Genomic DNA, 17,562 nt, shown 5'->3' on the forward strand with positions numbered 1-17,562 from the left:
ACTGGCACCCAGCAATGAGAAGAATGCCCGTCTGGCCTGTTCTACAGCCCTGCCCTGCCCTGTCCTGTCCCCAAGTCAGTGTGGCATGGGTATAGGGCACATCTCTGCCTGCAGAAAATGTCTCCAAGTTTTCCACGGAGGCTACTTCCAGCACAAGATGGGTTGGAGTCCAAAGATTACATTGTCAGTTTCTGATTTTTTTTTTTTTTTTTAAGGAACAAATGGACCTTTAAAGTTAGCAAAAGTGGATACATTCCCAGGTCAAGCCACAAAGTCCAGATTTTCTCATGATGTGCTTGCTGGGACACAGGTCTACTGAACTTATCCACCAGTGTAACAAGTTTCCATGGGAAAATGGGGTCAGGGCTAGACTGGGAATACCAAGAAGAATCCAACCCCCGGGGGTGAGCGAGCGTGTCCAGCTTTGGCCTCCCGTTATTGCTGGTGGCCCTTTTCATCTGGGCAGCGGGGGCAGTGAGGGTGCAGGAGTGAGGGTGGGCTCCAGGCATAGAGGAGGGAATGAAGGGCAGGGTGGTGAGGAAGCAGGCTCGCAGGGGTGAGGAGGGTGTGCTGAAGAACGGCGGGGGGTTGCGGGGGGAAGGAGCAGGTGGACAGGGAGTTCCTTGGCATCTTCAGCCTCAGCCCTGCTGGCCCCAGCCTGGAGTAGCAGGCTGTGGAGACGGGATAGAACTTCTTGTTTCCCTCTGTGCCTTTCCAGAAAATCCCACTGGAGTCAAGGTGGGAAGGAAGAAGGAACATCACCGTTCACCTTCCTTCCTGCTCCTCCCTCCCTTTAAGATATTTTTCACTTCTCCTGGCCACCATTATCTGCTAACATCCTCTCCCGCTCACACACAGGAACACAGATGTGATCACAGGCAGGTGAGACCTGGGGTGGCAGAGCTGGAGCGACAGTTAGGCTGCAGAGGGACGTGGAATCGTGCCACGTCACGGGTATGGAGTACAGTGAGGAAAAGGAAGCCGGGAGCAGAGGCAAGAGGTGGAAGGAGGACACTCCCTCATTCAGACACCTGCTCGGCTGCAGGAAGGTCTGTAAACCTTTGGTCAAGCCGCCCTGTGAGCAGAATGGACAGTCTCTTCCTACACTACAAAGAGTGCAGTGGTTCTTGCCTGGGTCCCACTCAGCTCTCCCCACTTGCATTATTATTGTTCCTCTCGCTGTTCTGCAGTTCCATGCAGCTATATGACAGGCTCAGTTGTGTTAAAGAAAAACACAAAAGCCGCTGCTGCCTTGGAGAGTTCACTACTAGATGGGACAGAAAATCTAACAGGGAGAGGGCACAAGCTATCACCCCATGAAGCTGGAATGTCAGTTTGGAAAGGACTGGAGCACCAAAGGCATGTTTTTATTGTATTCCAGTTTGTATGTCGTTTATCCTCAGTGGATCCTGGATTTTTACATCTGGATATCCATTTTAAGACAACAGCCCTTAGAACCATATTAAAAAACAGGTTCACATAAGCAAACTGTAAAGCAGGATTTTTTTTTTTTTTATCAAATACACTTTAATTGGGAGCCTTTCATCCTCTAATTAGAAGTTTGAACCTCTTAATAAATTTTATATTTTTCTTAGCCAGCAGGTTCATTCTGTAATAAAGGCACTCCTTTTCCAGAATGATATTTTCCCACACTTTTTTTCTTAAAAAAGTTCTGCTGATGCAGGCTATTTTTAAAAGCCAAGAGGGTAAAAAGAAAGCCCCACTTTTTGAAGATAGGAATCCAAATATCTCCAAAATGCACAGCTATTATCATTCATTCATCCCACAAATATTTATTGAGCATCTACTACATGCTTGGGACTGTTCTAGCCATACATACAGACAGATGCAGTGACAGACAACATATTTAAGTGTGCACCCACAACAGAAAGGTGAAAAATAGCATTCAAAGGATGATGGAATTTTGGAATTAGTGGTAAAGTTTCCACAATCTGTGAATATAATAACAACCACTGAATTGTGCACTTAAAAGCATGACTTATATGGCATATTAATTATATCTCAATTAAAAACCTCATTGTAAAAGGCCCCATGGGAGTGTTCTGAGAGAATATGAATGTGTTTTCACCTGGTAGGTATACAATAAATGTTTTCTAAAGAATATAATCAGCTATAGCATTTAATTAAAAATGATAATCTATTTAGAAAAAGAAATGCATACATGTAAAATCTTGGATATCACTATAGTTGGCATTATCTTTCTAACTATAATTGCCCTTATAAGTCTAGCTCTGTTAAACACATCTAAACCTTAGTTGTTTACTTCTGTTGGTCCGGATCATGGCATAGCACAAGTTGGGTAATCATACATGTCCTTGTCCCAATTACTCAGAAACCAGCCCTGTATGGAATTATTTAGCCATCTCTAAAAGAGTCACTATATAATACACTAAAATTACAATATGATAGGACCCTCTAAATTAGGTTTTCTGCTAATAAAACTGAGTTTTCAAGGAAAAGCTATAGGCAAACTAAAATGTCTTTATTTTAACTTCTTGAATGGAATTTTTCTAAAGTCTACTATCTGCTGCATTCTTAAACAATGTAGAAAATATCATTTAACAGATGCTTTTTCAGACTGCTCACAGAATCAGTAAAGTGTGCCAACTTGTTTGCTCCCGTTTCTGATAGTCTGGGCTTTGGGCTTTTAGAGTTCTCGTATTTACTTTTTAAATTTTCTGTGCCTTTCTGTGCCTTGCTAGCATGTCTTACCATTATCAGATGACTGTCACTAGCAGCCAGTCAGCCCCCTGCATTTGCTGCTTCTAACCTGCTTAGCTAAAACACATGCATTCGTGAGTGTCTACGTCTCTGTAGACAAAGAGAGAGCGAAGAGCAATGAAGAGGGAAAGGGAAAAGGAACAGAAAATAACGTGGAATTCCAGAAGGCTACCTGAAGCCCAATCGTTTACACTTGTTATCTTTGGGGAGTATGTATTGGGAGACGTTAAACTTCCACTTTAGGAAATTTTTAAAAATTGTTTACAATGAGTGTATTGCTGTAATTTATATAATAAAAATTCTCTTCATATTAGTATTTTATATTATGCTTGATAGTATTACACTTTTATATTATATTACCCAAGCACATAAACTAAACTGGAAATCAAGGGGTCATGAACTGACTCCTCCAGGACACTCGGAAGAATTGCTAGAGAGAAAAATGCAAGGTTACTGAGTGACCTGGGGGATAAGGAGAATTTGGCATTGACCTCTGGTTTCAAATCCCATCTCTGAAATTCACTAGCTGTTCTACTTTTAAGAAGTTCTTGAACAATCTAATTTTATGATTAGTTTTATCAATAATTAGTATTCCTACTATAAGTAATAAAATTTATTATAAATCTTCATTGAGCTCTAGCATATACCCTGGAACTATACTGAGTGTTATACAAATATCATCTTTCTTGCTCTTTATAACAACCGGATGAAGAAGGCATTGTCACCTGCATCGGTCACTGCTGGAACCAAGGCTCCACTCAGGGAAGGTCCAGGCTGACAGCCTGGATCTTCCCCGCCAGGTCCCACCACCTCCCTCTCGAAGCATTGATTTCTGCCTCTGCCCAGCCTAAATCATAAGATTACTAATATCCACCTCACTGGGTTATTAAGAAAACTAAATAAGGTAATAGACGTGGGTGCCTCATCAACTCTAATGTGCCTTTAAAAATGTCACTTTCGTGGTAATTACCAGCACCACTATTATTATAGCCTCCTCATACTTTGTTCCGTCCTCCCTAATTCTTGGCAGTGCTTTAGGTTTTGAGGCAGATGAAGTATCCTGAGGTTTAGAAATGTGAAGGTATATTGATCATCAACAATACCACTAGCATTTAAAAGATTCATCAAAATATTAAACAGTAAATTTTTCCTTAAGCTAAAACTCTCCTTTAGAAAGAAATGTTTAATCTGCATACGTCAAGTGACTGACTCCAGTGAAGAATTCAAATAAAATACCAAGACAGATCCCAAAAGATGAAAGAGATCAAAGAAGTATCTTGGAGAAGAGAAATCCACACCTTAAGGAGAAAGGACATTCACATATAAACAAAAATACCCTTTGAAATCACAGATGGAAATCTGTCTTCCTTTTGGCATCTTTGTTAAGAAACCACATCTCTGCTGTTGCACACATTAAAAAAATAACATACACCCCCACAAACACATCCAGATGTTCACAAATATTCATGATATGCTTCCAATTTGGCTTGGACTTATTCTTGATTTATTTTTGATTAAGTTTCATCGGCTTCTGCTGGGGCCCAGGAGATGGATGGCACTGCTGCAGCACAAATTTAGAACATCTTCAATTCTAAGCAATTGCAGAAAGTCTCTCAAACTATCCCTTATAAATAAATAACTTACACACAAGCCTCGGGATAGCCAGATAGGAACAGTTGGCTTACTCCTGGACCTGGACTCTAGAGTTGCTAAATTAAGCCTCCGTTTCTAATACATAGATTGATTTATCAAGGGAGGGGGAAAAAAAAAAAAAAAACTAGAGCTTTTTTTTTTTTTTTTTTTTAGTAATTCAATGAAACGTTAAAGAGGAGGCAAGAGCTGTGCTCTGGGATACTGAGATTTTCCAAAGTTAGCACAATAGTTAGTGTCCTTCCAGACACTGAATACTTGAAAAGCCAGAGTAACTAAAGCAACTGCATTGAACAGATTTGCTCAACATTTTACCATCTTGCTTTCTTGTTCTTAAAATAAAAACCTTGAAACTTCCAAATTGAAAGAAAAGGCAGCTCCAAATCCAAACATACTACCGAAATGGTGTTCAAATAAGAGGAAGCAGAGAAAGCTCTACTCGATAATGCTTGGTGATGCAGGGCTCACTTTCTGCCGTAAGTCACTTCAGTGCACTGGAGCTGTGGTGAGAGATGAGTCTAAAATATGGACCTGTAGGTCAGGATGCCAGTGGCAGGCGTGTGTGACAACACCGGGAAAGGCTCAGGGCCCTGCCCAAGTAACTGCCAGGCTGGGCCCTGCAGGTATCTGCCTAATCTCATTCCAGATGCCAACCCTCCTCAGGCCAAGCAGGGCCCTGGAGGACAGGTGGGCCACTTGGCATGGGCCACTCAGTCTTCACCAAGGGTATCAAATTTAGACCTTTGACATCATTGCTAAATGACATTATACGTACAGCTGCAGAAACCCACTCTAAGGGTCTGAATATAAGCAAACATTCATTGCACTCCTTTACCTTTTGTCTCACTTCAAAACCTTACTGCCTCTAGTGTGCTACAAATTAACATTTTCAAATAGCCTGTAATTAGCCTGTGATTAGCCCAAATAAACTGCACTGTAATCTTCCACGTTAAAAGTGTTTGTTAGGTGTAAACATTGAGATGACATGACAATTTTGGCATCCTGGTTTTAAAATTCCAGGCCTCCAAAAAGGCACCTGGCCTGGGCCTCACCCATCCTCTGGAAGGTCCTGATTCCAGAAACAGGGATGCTCCTTTTCCCTGCCAAGCCCTGGCCAAGCACTAGATTCTGCCATCAAAGTGTCAGAAAGTGTCTTTTGTGTTCCTCAGCTTTTCTCCCCAGTTAGTGTCCACTTGCTGAACACGTAGAAATGCTCTATGTTGTATTTAAATAGAAACAACAACAAAGCTCAGACTTTTTGCTTTTCGGCAAGTAATTATATTTTAAGTAGTATGCTAGTTTGGTTTTTGATCCCCCAGGGCATATTATATTTTATTAAAGCAAACAAGCCAAAATCGGTCATTTATAAATGCTCAGGAGCAAAAAGAGAGAAAATGAAGTTGACGTTGTTGATCCACATTGGAAAAATCTAAAGACCTGCTTACTCTTAAACTGTTACATCACACACAACACAGCCAATTTGCTGGTTTCCACGGTTGCACAAGTAGTCTGCAGCAGTGTCTAAGAGGATGGAAACACACCTGAACTGATTGCAGGGTTAATAAAAACCTTCTTAATTACCAGAGATAGGGGATGCCAAGATCAAATCTGGCACCAAGAGATGTGTTTATGTCCATATTCACTCAGTGCAATGTACAAAAAATGCTGACTAAATTGGGACTGGGCATTTGATTACAAGTGTGACTTTGTCTGAGAAGAGTCAGAGCAGAGAACTGTATTACCATCTGGCATAAGATAGAATGGCCTCAGTGTATTTTAACATCAAGTGTGTGAATCCCACAGCAGAATGGAGTTCAGACTGACCATCTAATGCCCACAGATACTGACTGCAACCTGCAAAGCAACAGTAGCCCAAAGCTAGGGAATAATGTAAGTTAAGATAAAAGGAAACAAAATAAAAACAATACCATTCAGCGAAACTATCAGGCTTTAGCAGGATAACTGAAGATAATATGCAATCCAGTTTGCATCCTTATTCTGTGCAAGTGAAAATAGGAATCCCGGGAGTACCTATGTCTTCTCTGCTTCTATCCCCTGAGGGGAGACCAACATTTCCCAAAAATGCTGCTCACGTGTGAACTGAGCTGGGGGCAACCTCACTTTCCTGATCATTTTCTTTTCCTTTTTTTTTAAATTTATTTAAAAAAATTTTTTTTATCCAGCCCTTTACAGAAAAACTGAACATTTTCTTGAAATCTGTTTTCTACGTGCATTTCTCTCTGTAGCAGTAACAAAAGAAGAACAGTCAATAAAGAAAACAAAAACCCACACACAGACTGGACTATGTGTACATGTCTGCATTAAGCCACAAGCAAAGCAAGATCAAGTTCACCTTGACCCACTCGGTCAAGATTGCGAAATGGCAATCAGTTTTGTTTTGTCACATGAATAGCAATGAATCAGAACAACATCCTATTGTATCTTTTTATTTCATTAATAATCTAAGGTCCTGTGAAAGAACACCATGTCTCTTTTCCCTACATAATGTATCTTAGTTTCTAGCCACAGTAAACTTTCACATTTTGACTTTCCTAAACTGGGTCACAGGCCCTCTTCTGCATTCCTGCACAGCATTTTAATAGTCTGTTTACTTGCCTCATACAGAATCATTCCTACCCCACCAACAAGCATTCTGATACCACATTTTACTGTCATACAATATTTTTATTGACATTCCAAGTTCTTAAAGACCTTGGTGCATCTCCGTCTGCACTTGGGCTCCCTTTTCCTTGTACACGCACAGTCACGATAACGCCTTGGCACAGACGTGTGCTGCTGGAGGTGGGGACTTCGTCGGCTCTGTGCCCCATCAACAACCACACAAACCTATTTGCTGCCAACACCCAAACAGATTCAACCTCAAGGATGCCAAGGAAGTTGATACTGCCAGTAATAAGAGGCCACCTTGCACAAGATCCTTTCCTGGCCACGGTGTCACTTTGACAGATGTCAGACTTAGCATCACTAGAGTTGGGCCCATTATGGACTTGGAAAGCTACTGGCATTTCTGATTGCAGCTTCTCCCAGCCAAAAAAGAATCACGCGGTGCTCGGGGATGCGCCAAATGTGGAGAAATATGGGCAACTTCCCTGCTGTTCACAAGCACTAATGTCCCAATCCCCAGCAGAGGCAAAGGCTGTGGTCCAAACACACCATTCCTTTAGGGCCCATTTGGTGCTGAATACAAACTCTCACCATAGTTATAAATGTGAATCATAATCCCTGTTTATACTGTTGAAATTTTACCCATCTGTACTTCTGTTGTCTTCATCGAAACTAACTGGCCCCAAAGACACTTTATCACATGCTTTATCCCAGTCGGGATGAGGGTGATTAGGTCCTAGAGAAAGAGCCTGACATCCAGTCCAGAAAGTTAATTATTAACATAATTATCGAAACCTTTTATTTTTCAGGGTTAAGTCAAGCATCTCTGCGGGAGGGGTGTCTTTTGGTTTGTTTGTTCTCCAGTTGACGACGTAATTAGCTCTTAAGGACAATGCATTTTTTAACTTTTTGAAGCCAAACAGAAATACCGAAATATCTATCCTATCTATAGAATATTTCCTCAATCCCCAAAATTCACCCAGAGGATTTAGAATGAAACAAAGTCATAAACTGATTCAATCCATCCCTCAAAACTTTCCATCCTCAACACTGTCTTCTAACAGCAGTCCCCAACCTTTTTGGCACCAGGGAAGACAATTTTTCTGTGGACAGGGGAGGGAGGGTAGTTTCAGGATGATTCAAGCACATTACATTTATTGTGCAGTCAAACCTCTCTGCTAATGATAATCTGTATTTGCAGCCGATCCCCAGCACTAGCATCTCCACCTCAGCTCCACCTCAGATCATCAGGCATTAGATTCTCATAAGGAGCCCACGACCTAGATCCCTCGCATGCAGTTTACTGTAGGGTTCCCGCTCCTGTGAGAATTTAATGCCGCTGCTCATCTGACAGGAGGCGGAGCTCAGGCGGTGATGCGAGTGATGGGGAGCGGCTGTAAATAAGGTGAAGCTTTGCTGGCTCCTCCTCACCCCACCCCACCTCCTGCTGTGTGGCCCAGGGGTTGGGGACCCCAGTCCTAAATGACTTTTTCTACAGCAGACACAACAAATGTGCTACTTTTTCCCCTATAAAATGTCTTGGGCTTCTAATGTGTTACTCTATGTCTCATCTTATGGCCTCTGGTGGACTATTTCTTCTCCCAGCCATCTCACACTCAGCTTTGTGGGGATGCTGACACACACAGAAAGGAAGTGTTCACCTGCAGGTCCTCAACCCCAAAGCTGCTCCAACCCAGCAGCAAAGCAGGGAGGCAGTTTGCCTACTTGTCTGAAGGCAGAATAGAAAGTGTAGAAATACATATAAAATTTGGAAGTAATAAAAGGAAACATTACGGACTGAAAGTTACAGCTTTTCAGGACAATGAGTTCCCACCAGGTGTCGAAATCTGTTAACGAGGGTGAGAGGGAACTTTTAGTAGGTTGGTAGTGTTTCGGGCATTGCCTCAATGATGGATAACTTCAAAACTAGTCCAGTCTAACACTGACGTCTAGACGTCTGAGCCGTGTGAAGGACACATGAAACACCTAGTGCCTGACCTGGTCTTCAGCCGTTTTAGTACCTGGAATTTCATAGAAAGAATTTGAATATGCCAATTTGGGGTCTTACTTTTCTTGCTAATTACAATTCAAAGAATGAACAGTCAAGCTTCCAGCCTGGCTTGAATTAGGTCCCATCCATTTCACTCATCACCAAATTCTTGCACCTTTAATGGGAACTAGTTAAATTGATGTGGTGTATTTTCCCCCCAAGACCATCTTTTGTAGCTCTGGAACAGAGGACAACAAATTAGCCCCATCTGTCTAAATGGGAAGGAATAGCCGGGCGTGGTTGCTCACCCCTGCAATCTCAGCACTTTGGGAGGCCAAGGCAGGAGGATAGCTTGAAGCCAGGAGTTCGAGACCAGCCTGAGCAAGCGGGATACCCTGTCTCTACAAAAAACAGAAAACTTAGCCAGGAGTGGTGGCATGTGTCTGTAGTCCCAGCTACTTGGGAGGCTGAGGCAGGATCCCAGGAGTTGGAGGCTGCAGGGAGCTATGATGATGCCACTGCCCTCTAGTCCAGGCGAGAGAGCACGACTCTGTCTCAAAAAAATAAAAATAAATGGGAAGGAGGTTATTTATCCCACCAACAGGCAGGCTTCCTTTCTTATGTAGAAGCTGCCTTCCCAGGTTCCCAAACACCATGAGATGATCGCCATGGTAACCCCAACTCCTAACCAACTAGAATTGTGAGAAGAGCAGTTTAGCGTGGAATCAACGATCTACCAACTCACAGCAATCATTACCTTGCACAGTAAAATGTCCAAGCAGGCCATGAAGTATACTACCAGACTGTAAGTTGAGGTAAAAATTGAAACATTCAAGAATTCAGTGCAAAATTTAAGCTGTTCTGTGGCAATCTTGCCAAAATGAAAGTACTTTTTCATTAACTGAGTTCCAATAGGAGAACCTAATGAATTTTAATAGATCACAGAAGTCTTTTGACACATGAGGTTACTTTCTTCATAAAAAGGAAATACCCTCACCATTCACACATGGTAGGGAACAAAGTTACAAGAAAGAAGCCCTTAACAACCACGATACCCACCTAGGTCAAGGTGTCAGGCTCCCGGGACGATGGTGTTCTGCCCCCAACTAACACTTCCCAGCCTCAACCAACTTAATTAAACTAACTCCCATCCCTGTGGATTACTAAATCAGTAGGGAAAAAAAGCAAGAGAAACTATTAATGTTTGGCAGTCATAATATCAGATTACTCCTGACCCAAAGAATCTTTACTTCGGTTGAGCTAAGGAAAGAAAGAAAAGTGCCATAGTCTTGTGGTGGAAAGAGAATATACAACAGTGGTACTCAACTGCTTGTTGGGTCCGTTACATAAGAGGAATCCTTCTGTATAACATAAAAGGAATGATTAATAAAAGAACTATCTGTTCATAATTAGTTCTAAATTAGTTGCTTAATTATTGGGGTGTTTTTTTTTTTGTTCTCAGCCTAAGTAGATTTGTTCAGGTGGGGGCTGGGGAGGGAAGAAAGATTCCACTGAATCAGCAGTTTTCAAACTTTTTTCAAAGGCAGAGGAACTTTGTTATTCAAAACAGAGCCACGTAGCCCCCCTGTACATGAGATGGTCCAAAAGGAGCTGGTCTGGATGAGAGGATAAAGAGGGTTGAGTCTTTTCTTCTGTCTCACCTCCCCACCGTCTTCCCGAGGAGGTCTTGAGGTCAACCCAGTGAAACAAAACAATCCGAATGGCAGGGAACTCAAATGAATCTGATATGTAGCAAATTTAAACTGATAAATATAGAAGCTTCAGTAAGACACTATGTAGGGAAGGTACAGCATGGAACTACTAGCACACGTACAAATTAAACGGAGCTCACCTAAGCCAGTCATTTACTACCACACGCAAGTCCAAACGCTCCACTAATTACACACATAAAGGTCTTTACGAAACAGCCAAATGAATTTCAGTGCACCTAAGTGAGAGAGGAGAATATAGCAATGAAAGACAGTGATGACAAAGAAGTCACGAAGACGTGGAAGAAGAATTATAATAAAATGTTAAGTAAAAAAGCAAGAAGTGATTTATATATATATATATATATATATACACATACATATATACACACACACACACACACACACACACACACACACACACACACAGGGTTGTACTGCTGATTTTAAAATGCCCAGAAAAACACTGAAAGGGTACCTATCAAAATACCCACATGGTTATTGCTACATGAGAGATTATGGGTGATTTCTTGCTTCTTTTAAATTTTATATTGTTTTTCAAAAAAAGGAGAAGGGGAGGAAAGAAAAAAAAGGGAAGGAAAGAGAAAAAAGAACTGGCTTAGACACTCTTTGGGCATAGAGCTGATAAAAATGTAATATAATAAAAACATCCTTTTCCCTTAAGTAAAAAAAAAAAAAAAAACCAGAAATAAAAATCTAGTGTTTTAATGAGTGCAAAGATCTGACCCTACTGCCCCATCCAACACTCACTCAGTTTGACGCCTGCAGCAGGACCGGGCTGGTCCTCTGGGGATCCGCATGTCTACCCTGCACTAGTGCAGCAGCCTGCAGACAGGTGCCCCAGGCAGGCCAGGACTGCGAGGAGGACCCAGGAGGAGCCTGAACCTGAGCAGCCTGCTCAGCAGAGGTCTATGCCCAGCACCTCCACTCACCACATCCAGGTCCTGGGAAACCCGCCGTTTCCGCAGCTCCTCCATCCTCTCGCACACGTCGGAGAAGCAGGTATTGTAATAGTCTGCATACTGCTGCGCCAGGTCGTCGATGTTTCCCAGTGAGCCGTCCTGAGCAGCAGGAAGAAACAGGAAAAGAACACAGGTGGTCAGGGCAGTGCACCTTGGAAAAGCCCGCAGCCACTGGACCTCCCTCTATGCAGCGTCTGTAGAAGTAACTGCCTGTATTTAATTAAGAGGCGAGCATTAAGCGCCAGTCTAAGTTTCCCACGTGAGATCTCCTAATTGCAGGACAGCCCTCTGAGATGGGGCCTGTTTTTTTTCCTCACTGTATCAATGGGCAAACAGTAGCTCAAAGAAGTTGAGTGGCTGCCCCACGGATCCCAGGACCAAGAAGCAAAGAGGCCAGATCTCCAGCCTGGGACTGTCTGGTGCCAAGGCCATGGGCTTCAACCTGTACCTCTCTACCTGCCTATTGGGACTAGCAGAAAATGCCAGCGAAGTGCCTTTGCAAGGGCACAGTGTAAGAGGCCCCCTAATGCCCAGTGCAGCCCGTGGCCACACCAGCACCTCCTAAGAAGCTCATGAAAGAGACAGATGCCAGGACCACCTCCAGAAATTCGAACTGGAGCCTGAGAATTCAGAAACCAACGGGGAGATGTTGCATCTCAGACATAGCTCACCATACATCATCTCATAAGGCTCTCACAAAAGTGGAAAATCTTTTTGTCATTTATGTTCATTTGTATTCATTATTCATTATTCTAGTCATTATATTCATATTATTCATTAGACTTATTCATTAATCATTCCAAGTACAGGTGCAAGAGGACATGCTACAAATGCACCTAAATAAATAAGTAAACACGTCACTTGTCTCTTCACCGAGGCAAGTGCCCAAGTAGTTGCTCTGGAGCCCATTCTCTGAGTTTACACCAAACTCTGCTGCCTTGTACTGGTTCAGTGGCCTTGGGCCTGTTTCTCGTCTCTCAGGAACACTGGAATGATCACAGCACCTACGTCACGTGGGGAGCACTCAGACCTTAGCCTGCTCATATGTTCTGCCTGGCACATAGTAAGTGCTCAAAACTTACTGTAGTCTAATAATCACTAGAAGACCATGTTCAAACTGCAGTCTATCTTTAGGTGAGTGGATTCCTAAATGCAAGTCTGAGCACCTACATGGAGGAGACAGATGCTGCATCCATTTGTAAGCTGTGCCATTTCTTCCGTCAATTCATTCGTGCAGAAAGACATCCCCTCTCCTCGGCTCCTTTTTACCTCCCGATATGTTACTCCCTGGCACGAATAAATGACTTGACCAAGACAACCAAGGAAAATGAGTTTACCAAGACAACCGAGGAAAATACAACTTTTAGACAACATAAAGTTGCATGCATATTTTCCATTTTACAGACTGCCTGCCAGCCCCTCCGATTATTTCATGTTGGTGCAGCACCCATGGCAGTAATGCCTGCTTCTGCAGAACAGCCGTAGGTGCAGGCAGGGCTTGGGAGTCAGGTTTCTCCCCAAGCCCTACTGCTCAAGACCTAAAGCCTGGTCAGGCAGGGTGAGGACCATCCCTACCCAACTGCTGCATTTGCTGATTTTACAGAACTAAGGGAGAGGAGAAACAGAAATCGAAAGAAATGATTTTTTAGAAAAGCTCCTTCCTTTCCCACCAGTAACATGTGCTACATTTGAGGTAACTGCTTCAAAGTTCCTAGTACAGAGCTAGGGATAAGAAGGCTTCTTCCAAGGCCAGGAAGATCTTTCAACATTTGAACATGTCTGGGCAAAAGTCATTCCCTCTCTACAGTCGGTCTGTCTGTCTGAGATGACTGGCTAGACACACAGACCCACAGCAGCCAAGGCGGGAGCCCCCCCTCCTCAAAATGTGGATGGTCACATGTCCAGGACGGCAATGACATCAGTCAGGATGGAAATCTGCTGCCGACCCTCTGAGGACATGCACAGCAGCCTCCCATTTTTGCTTTACTGCCTCCAGGAAAGGAAACTGCCGGAAAACAAAAAGAATCTCTTGGGTGGAGAGGGAGCCAGGCCAGAACAGCTGAAGGTGGGGTTCCTGAAATATGGCGTGATAAATCAAATTATAATCCCGAGGACTGCCCTGACTCGTTGCAACTCAACAACACATGCCCCCTGGGCCACAGCACAAACATCCACAACCTCCCAACTGGTTTTCCATCTCCTTCCCCACCTGGCCCGATCTGCCACCAAAGTGATCTTGCTAAGCAGAGATCTGACCGTGTCTCCCTCCACTGAGAGCCTTCCATGCCACGCCCTTCGCCCACCCTGCAAAATAAACCCCAAACGTACCAGCCTGGCTCTCAGTCCCCCTCACCTGGGGTCCCCATTTCCAGCCCAGCGAAGGCCTGTGGACTGGTGTTGGGGGTCAGAGAGGAGCCAGACAGCCACAGGCAGCATCCTCCAGCAGTGTAAGGCAGGGACCCCCCCAATCGCCATCAACACTCACACACACGTGCACACACACACACACGCACACACGCACACACGCACGGAACTGAGGGAAACTGCCGGAGGAAACCAGGAGAGGAGGAGGGCAGAAGAGCAGCTTCCGTGGGCTCATCTGTGCTGACCACAGCTACTAACAGCCATGACTAGGAAAGCAAAGCGCCAGCCCCTGGGAGGCAAGGGCTCGATGCCATGGCTGCCTGGGCCACTCGAGGAAGCACCTGGGCAGTGCCCAGGACAAAGGGAACTGGGCAATCTTTAGCATCGGAGCACCCACCCCATTAAACTAGGGATGTCTGCTTACACTTCAAAGAAACAAAGCCCTCACCATCCGCATTCACCTGGAGCACCTCACGTTTTCTCAGCTCCTCTCCCCAGCATATATTGGGAATAAAATCAAAGGGGCATCCTTCTCAATGTGACTTTGAGGGCAAAGGGAAGCAACTTTTCATGAGTTACGGACCCAAGCCCCACCACTGCCCAGGCCCCTGGGAGATCCTGGGCTCTTCAGAGTTGCTGTGGTCTCTCGGGGATGTGATGCTATCCTCATCCAGAGACTTCTGCCTTCAACCATCCAGGAAATGAAAGACACCTGCCACCTTTGACCAACTAGAACAAACGTCCTGGTCTTCTGATACCCAAGTGAACTTGTTAAGGGGGTTACAGCCCACACACCTTCCTGTGGCTTGCTGTTCCGGAGTGGAAACCAATCACTCTCTTATACACAGAGCCCCACGCCGAGGTGCTCCGATGTGGAGTTCTGGTTTCTGTCAATAGTAACCAGCTTTCATGTTTCTGGACTGTCAGACCTATCACAGCAGACTGTTTTCTTGGACTAATCAAAGCCACCAGAAAAAAAATTAGAAGACAAATGTTTATATAGCTTTGTTCAAACTACTTTTTCCCCTTTTTCTCTCCTTTCTCATATATCCTAACAACATTCTGATGATGCAGGAAAAAACAAACTCAGTTTCTCCTATACTCTTATAGCACAGATCACTTCTGACATCAACCTGATGTGTGTGGGTTTTGCCCCCACACCAACCAAGCAATCAGCTCTGCAGCGGACACCAGCTAGGGGTTCTCTATTTCAATCCAATTCTATCAACCTGGAGACAGGGTCAGATCCCACAGGTAGAGGGCTCCGTCCCCTAAGATTGCCCTCCACTTCCGACAGCAATAGCAAGCTTCAGGTTGTTTTACCAGCTACAAAGTGGGGTTCCCACAATCCCCTCCTTGGGTCTGATTAATTTGCTAGAGCAGCTCACAGAACTCAGGGAAACACTATACTTACATTTACCGGTTAATAATAAAGGTTATTGCAAAGGATACCGATGAACACCAGATGAAGAGATGCATAGGGCAAGGTATGGGGGAAGCGGCTCAGAGCTTCCCTGCCCTCTCTAGACTGCCACCCTCCAGAAACCTCCAAGTATTCAGCTCAGAACCCACTCTTTGGATTTTTAGGGAAGCTTTATTACGTAGGCACGATTGATTAAATCAAAGGCCATTGGTGACTGGCTCAACCTTCAGCCCCTCTCCCCCTCCTTGCAGGTTGCGGGGTGGGGCTGAAACTCCCAAAGGGTAATCCTGCCAGGGTCTTTCCTGTGACCAGCCCCCATCCTGAAGCTACCTCGGGGTGGTTAGCCATCAGTCAACTCTTTAGCATACAAAAAGACAGGTCACTTTAGAGATTCCAACTTGTTTTGCCAGTAAACAAGGTTAAGACCAAATACAAACTTCAAATATCACAAGCATCTTCAAAGCCATCTCTTCAGTTATAAAGTTTGCAAGCTACTGATCAAACTTTTTTTCCTTAGTAGTGAAATTCCCTATCCCATTCCCAATCACTTAAAACTCCCCCCAATAATTTGGAGACCTGAAAGATATATCTGTTGCTCATGAGGAAGAAAGCAGCTGTTGACTCAACTCTGGCCAAAGAAAGCCAACATTTCACACTCTGCAATATGCTGTAATATCCACTGCTCACTCCAGATAATAATTTAGAACAGGGTGGCACAGCTGCCTTTACATTTTCCCAAATTGCTTTCCAGATGTGCAGTAAGTCCCCCTAATTACCACTTTCATCAGTTTTGATGACTTAAATGCCAAGAAAGGCAAAAGTATAAAAGAATGTGTATTTTTTAGAAGTAGGCCTTGTCTGCCATTCCCCCAAAAAAGAATCTTTTACATCCCAATCAAGTAGAACCAACAAACTAGCTGAGGATTCTCTTTATCCATTCAAAACCCAGGCTCTTAAAAGACAAATGATAATAATGATAAAAGGTGTGGGAGGAAAACTTCAGGAAGTGAGGAATGTGTTTATGGCAGTGCTGGTTTTGCCAGTGTATGCCTGTCCCTGAACTCTCTGAGCTGTAGACATTAAATACGCACAGCTTTTTACATGTCGATTATACCTCAATAGAGTGACTGTTTAAAAAAAATCCATCTTCTTTCAGGACTATCTGACAACTTTTGCATCTTCTTTATCCAACTTGTTCCTATTTGAGATAGCTACAGACTTCAGTGAAATATTTCTCACAGACTCAGTGAAAATATTTAATTTTACTAGAAGTATTTGCAACATGAGCCTGTAGGAAATCTAACATGCAGCTGATGTTTCAATAGCACGGCACTTGTGCGTGCGTCTTTCTTTCTGAGAATGTTAAGTCTGTGTCTGACTCAACATCCCACAATGCTAATGTCAAGAGGCATTGATGTTGCAAAATAAACTTCTAACTATAATAAGACTTTACATCACTTCTACATTCATTATAATAAATATTTCTATTAAAACACTAAAACAGATTCCTTTTGAAATGTTTTCTTTTCTTTTAAAGTGTTCAAAAAGTTCTGGCCTAGAGTTTATTACTAGCCTCATCTGTTTCACTTCTTCCTTATTTTTCCCCTTCGGTTCTCAGGCATTAGGCTTAAACAACATTAATTCAAGTTTAGCAAAAGGGGAAAACTTTATTTCCTCAAAAGAATTTTTTAAAGTGAATTGTGAAATTTTGTGTTATCTTTTTACAAGAATTTTCCCATCCTTGTCTATAAAAACAAGAAAAAAGATGCATGCGGTTTCAAGTTCTCTTTCCTTTTGTATTATAGAACCAGGCATCTGTCTGTACAACCATCCATTTCACTTGGTGCAGTTAAGGAGAAAAGAAACTGAGCACTGTTCTCTCAACAACTGGTTTAATAGTATTCCTGACATTTATCCCAATGCACTTCTGTCTCTGGAAAATTCAAAAACTAAAATGACTATAAAAACAGAAGGCATCCGTATCATTACCTCTGTTATTTTTGCTCTTCCTTCCCCAGATGTCATTTATGGTTTAGAATATGTTGACAGAAATAATGGAGAAAAAAAGAAAAAGAA

General features: G+C 43.2%; 1 protein-coding gene across 1 annotated transcript in view; it reads right to left on the reverse strand.

The window, feature by feature from the left end:
• The window catches only part of SASH1 (SAM and SH3 domain containing 1), a 170,657-nt gene that overhangs the window by 122,810 nt on the left and 30,285 nt on the right, over window positions 1-17,562 (reverse strand). Inside the window, exon 2 of the mRNA XM_012655548.1 lies at window positions 11,670-11,798. Within this exon, the coding sequence (XP_012511002.1) occupies window positions 11,670-11,798 (129 nt within the window). The remainder of the gene's footprint in view (window positions 1-11,669; window positions 11,799-17,562) is intronic.

This window comes from Propithecus coquereli, unplaced genomic scaffold (genome assembly GCF_000956105.1).
Source record: "Propithecus coquereli isolate 6110/MARCELLA unplaced genomic scaffold, Pcoq_1.0 Scaffold48, whole genome shotgun sequence".
Lineage (NCBI taxonomy): Eukaryota > Metazoa > Chordata > Mammalia > Primates > Indriidae > Propithecus > Propithecus coquereli.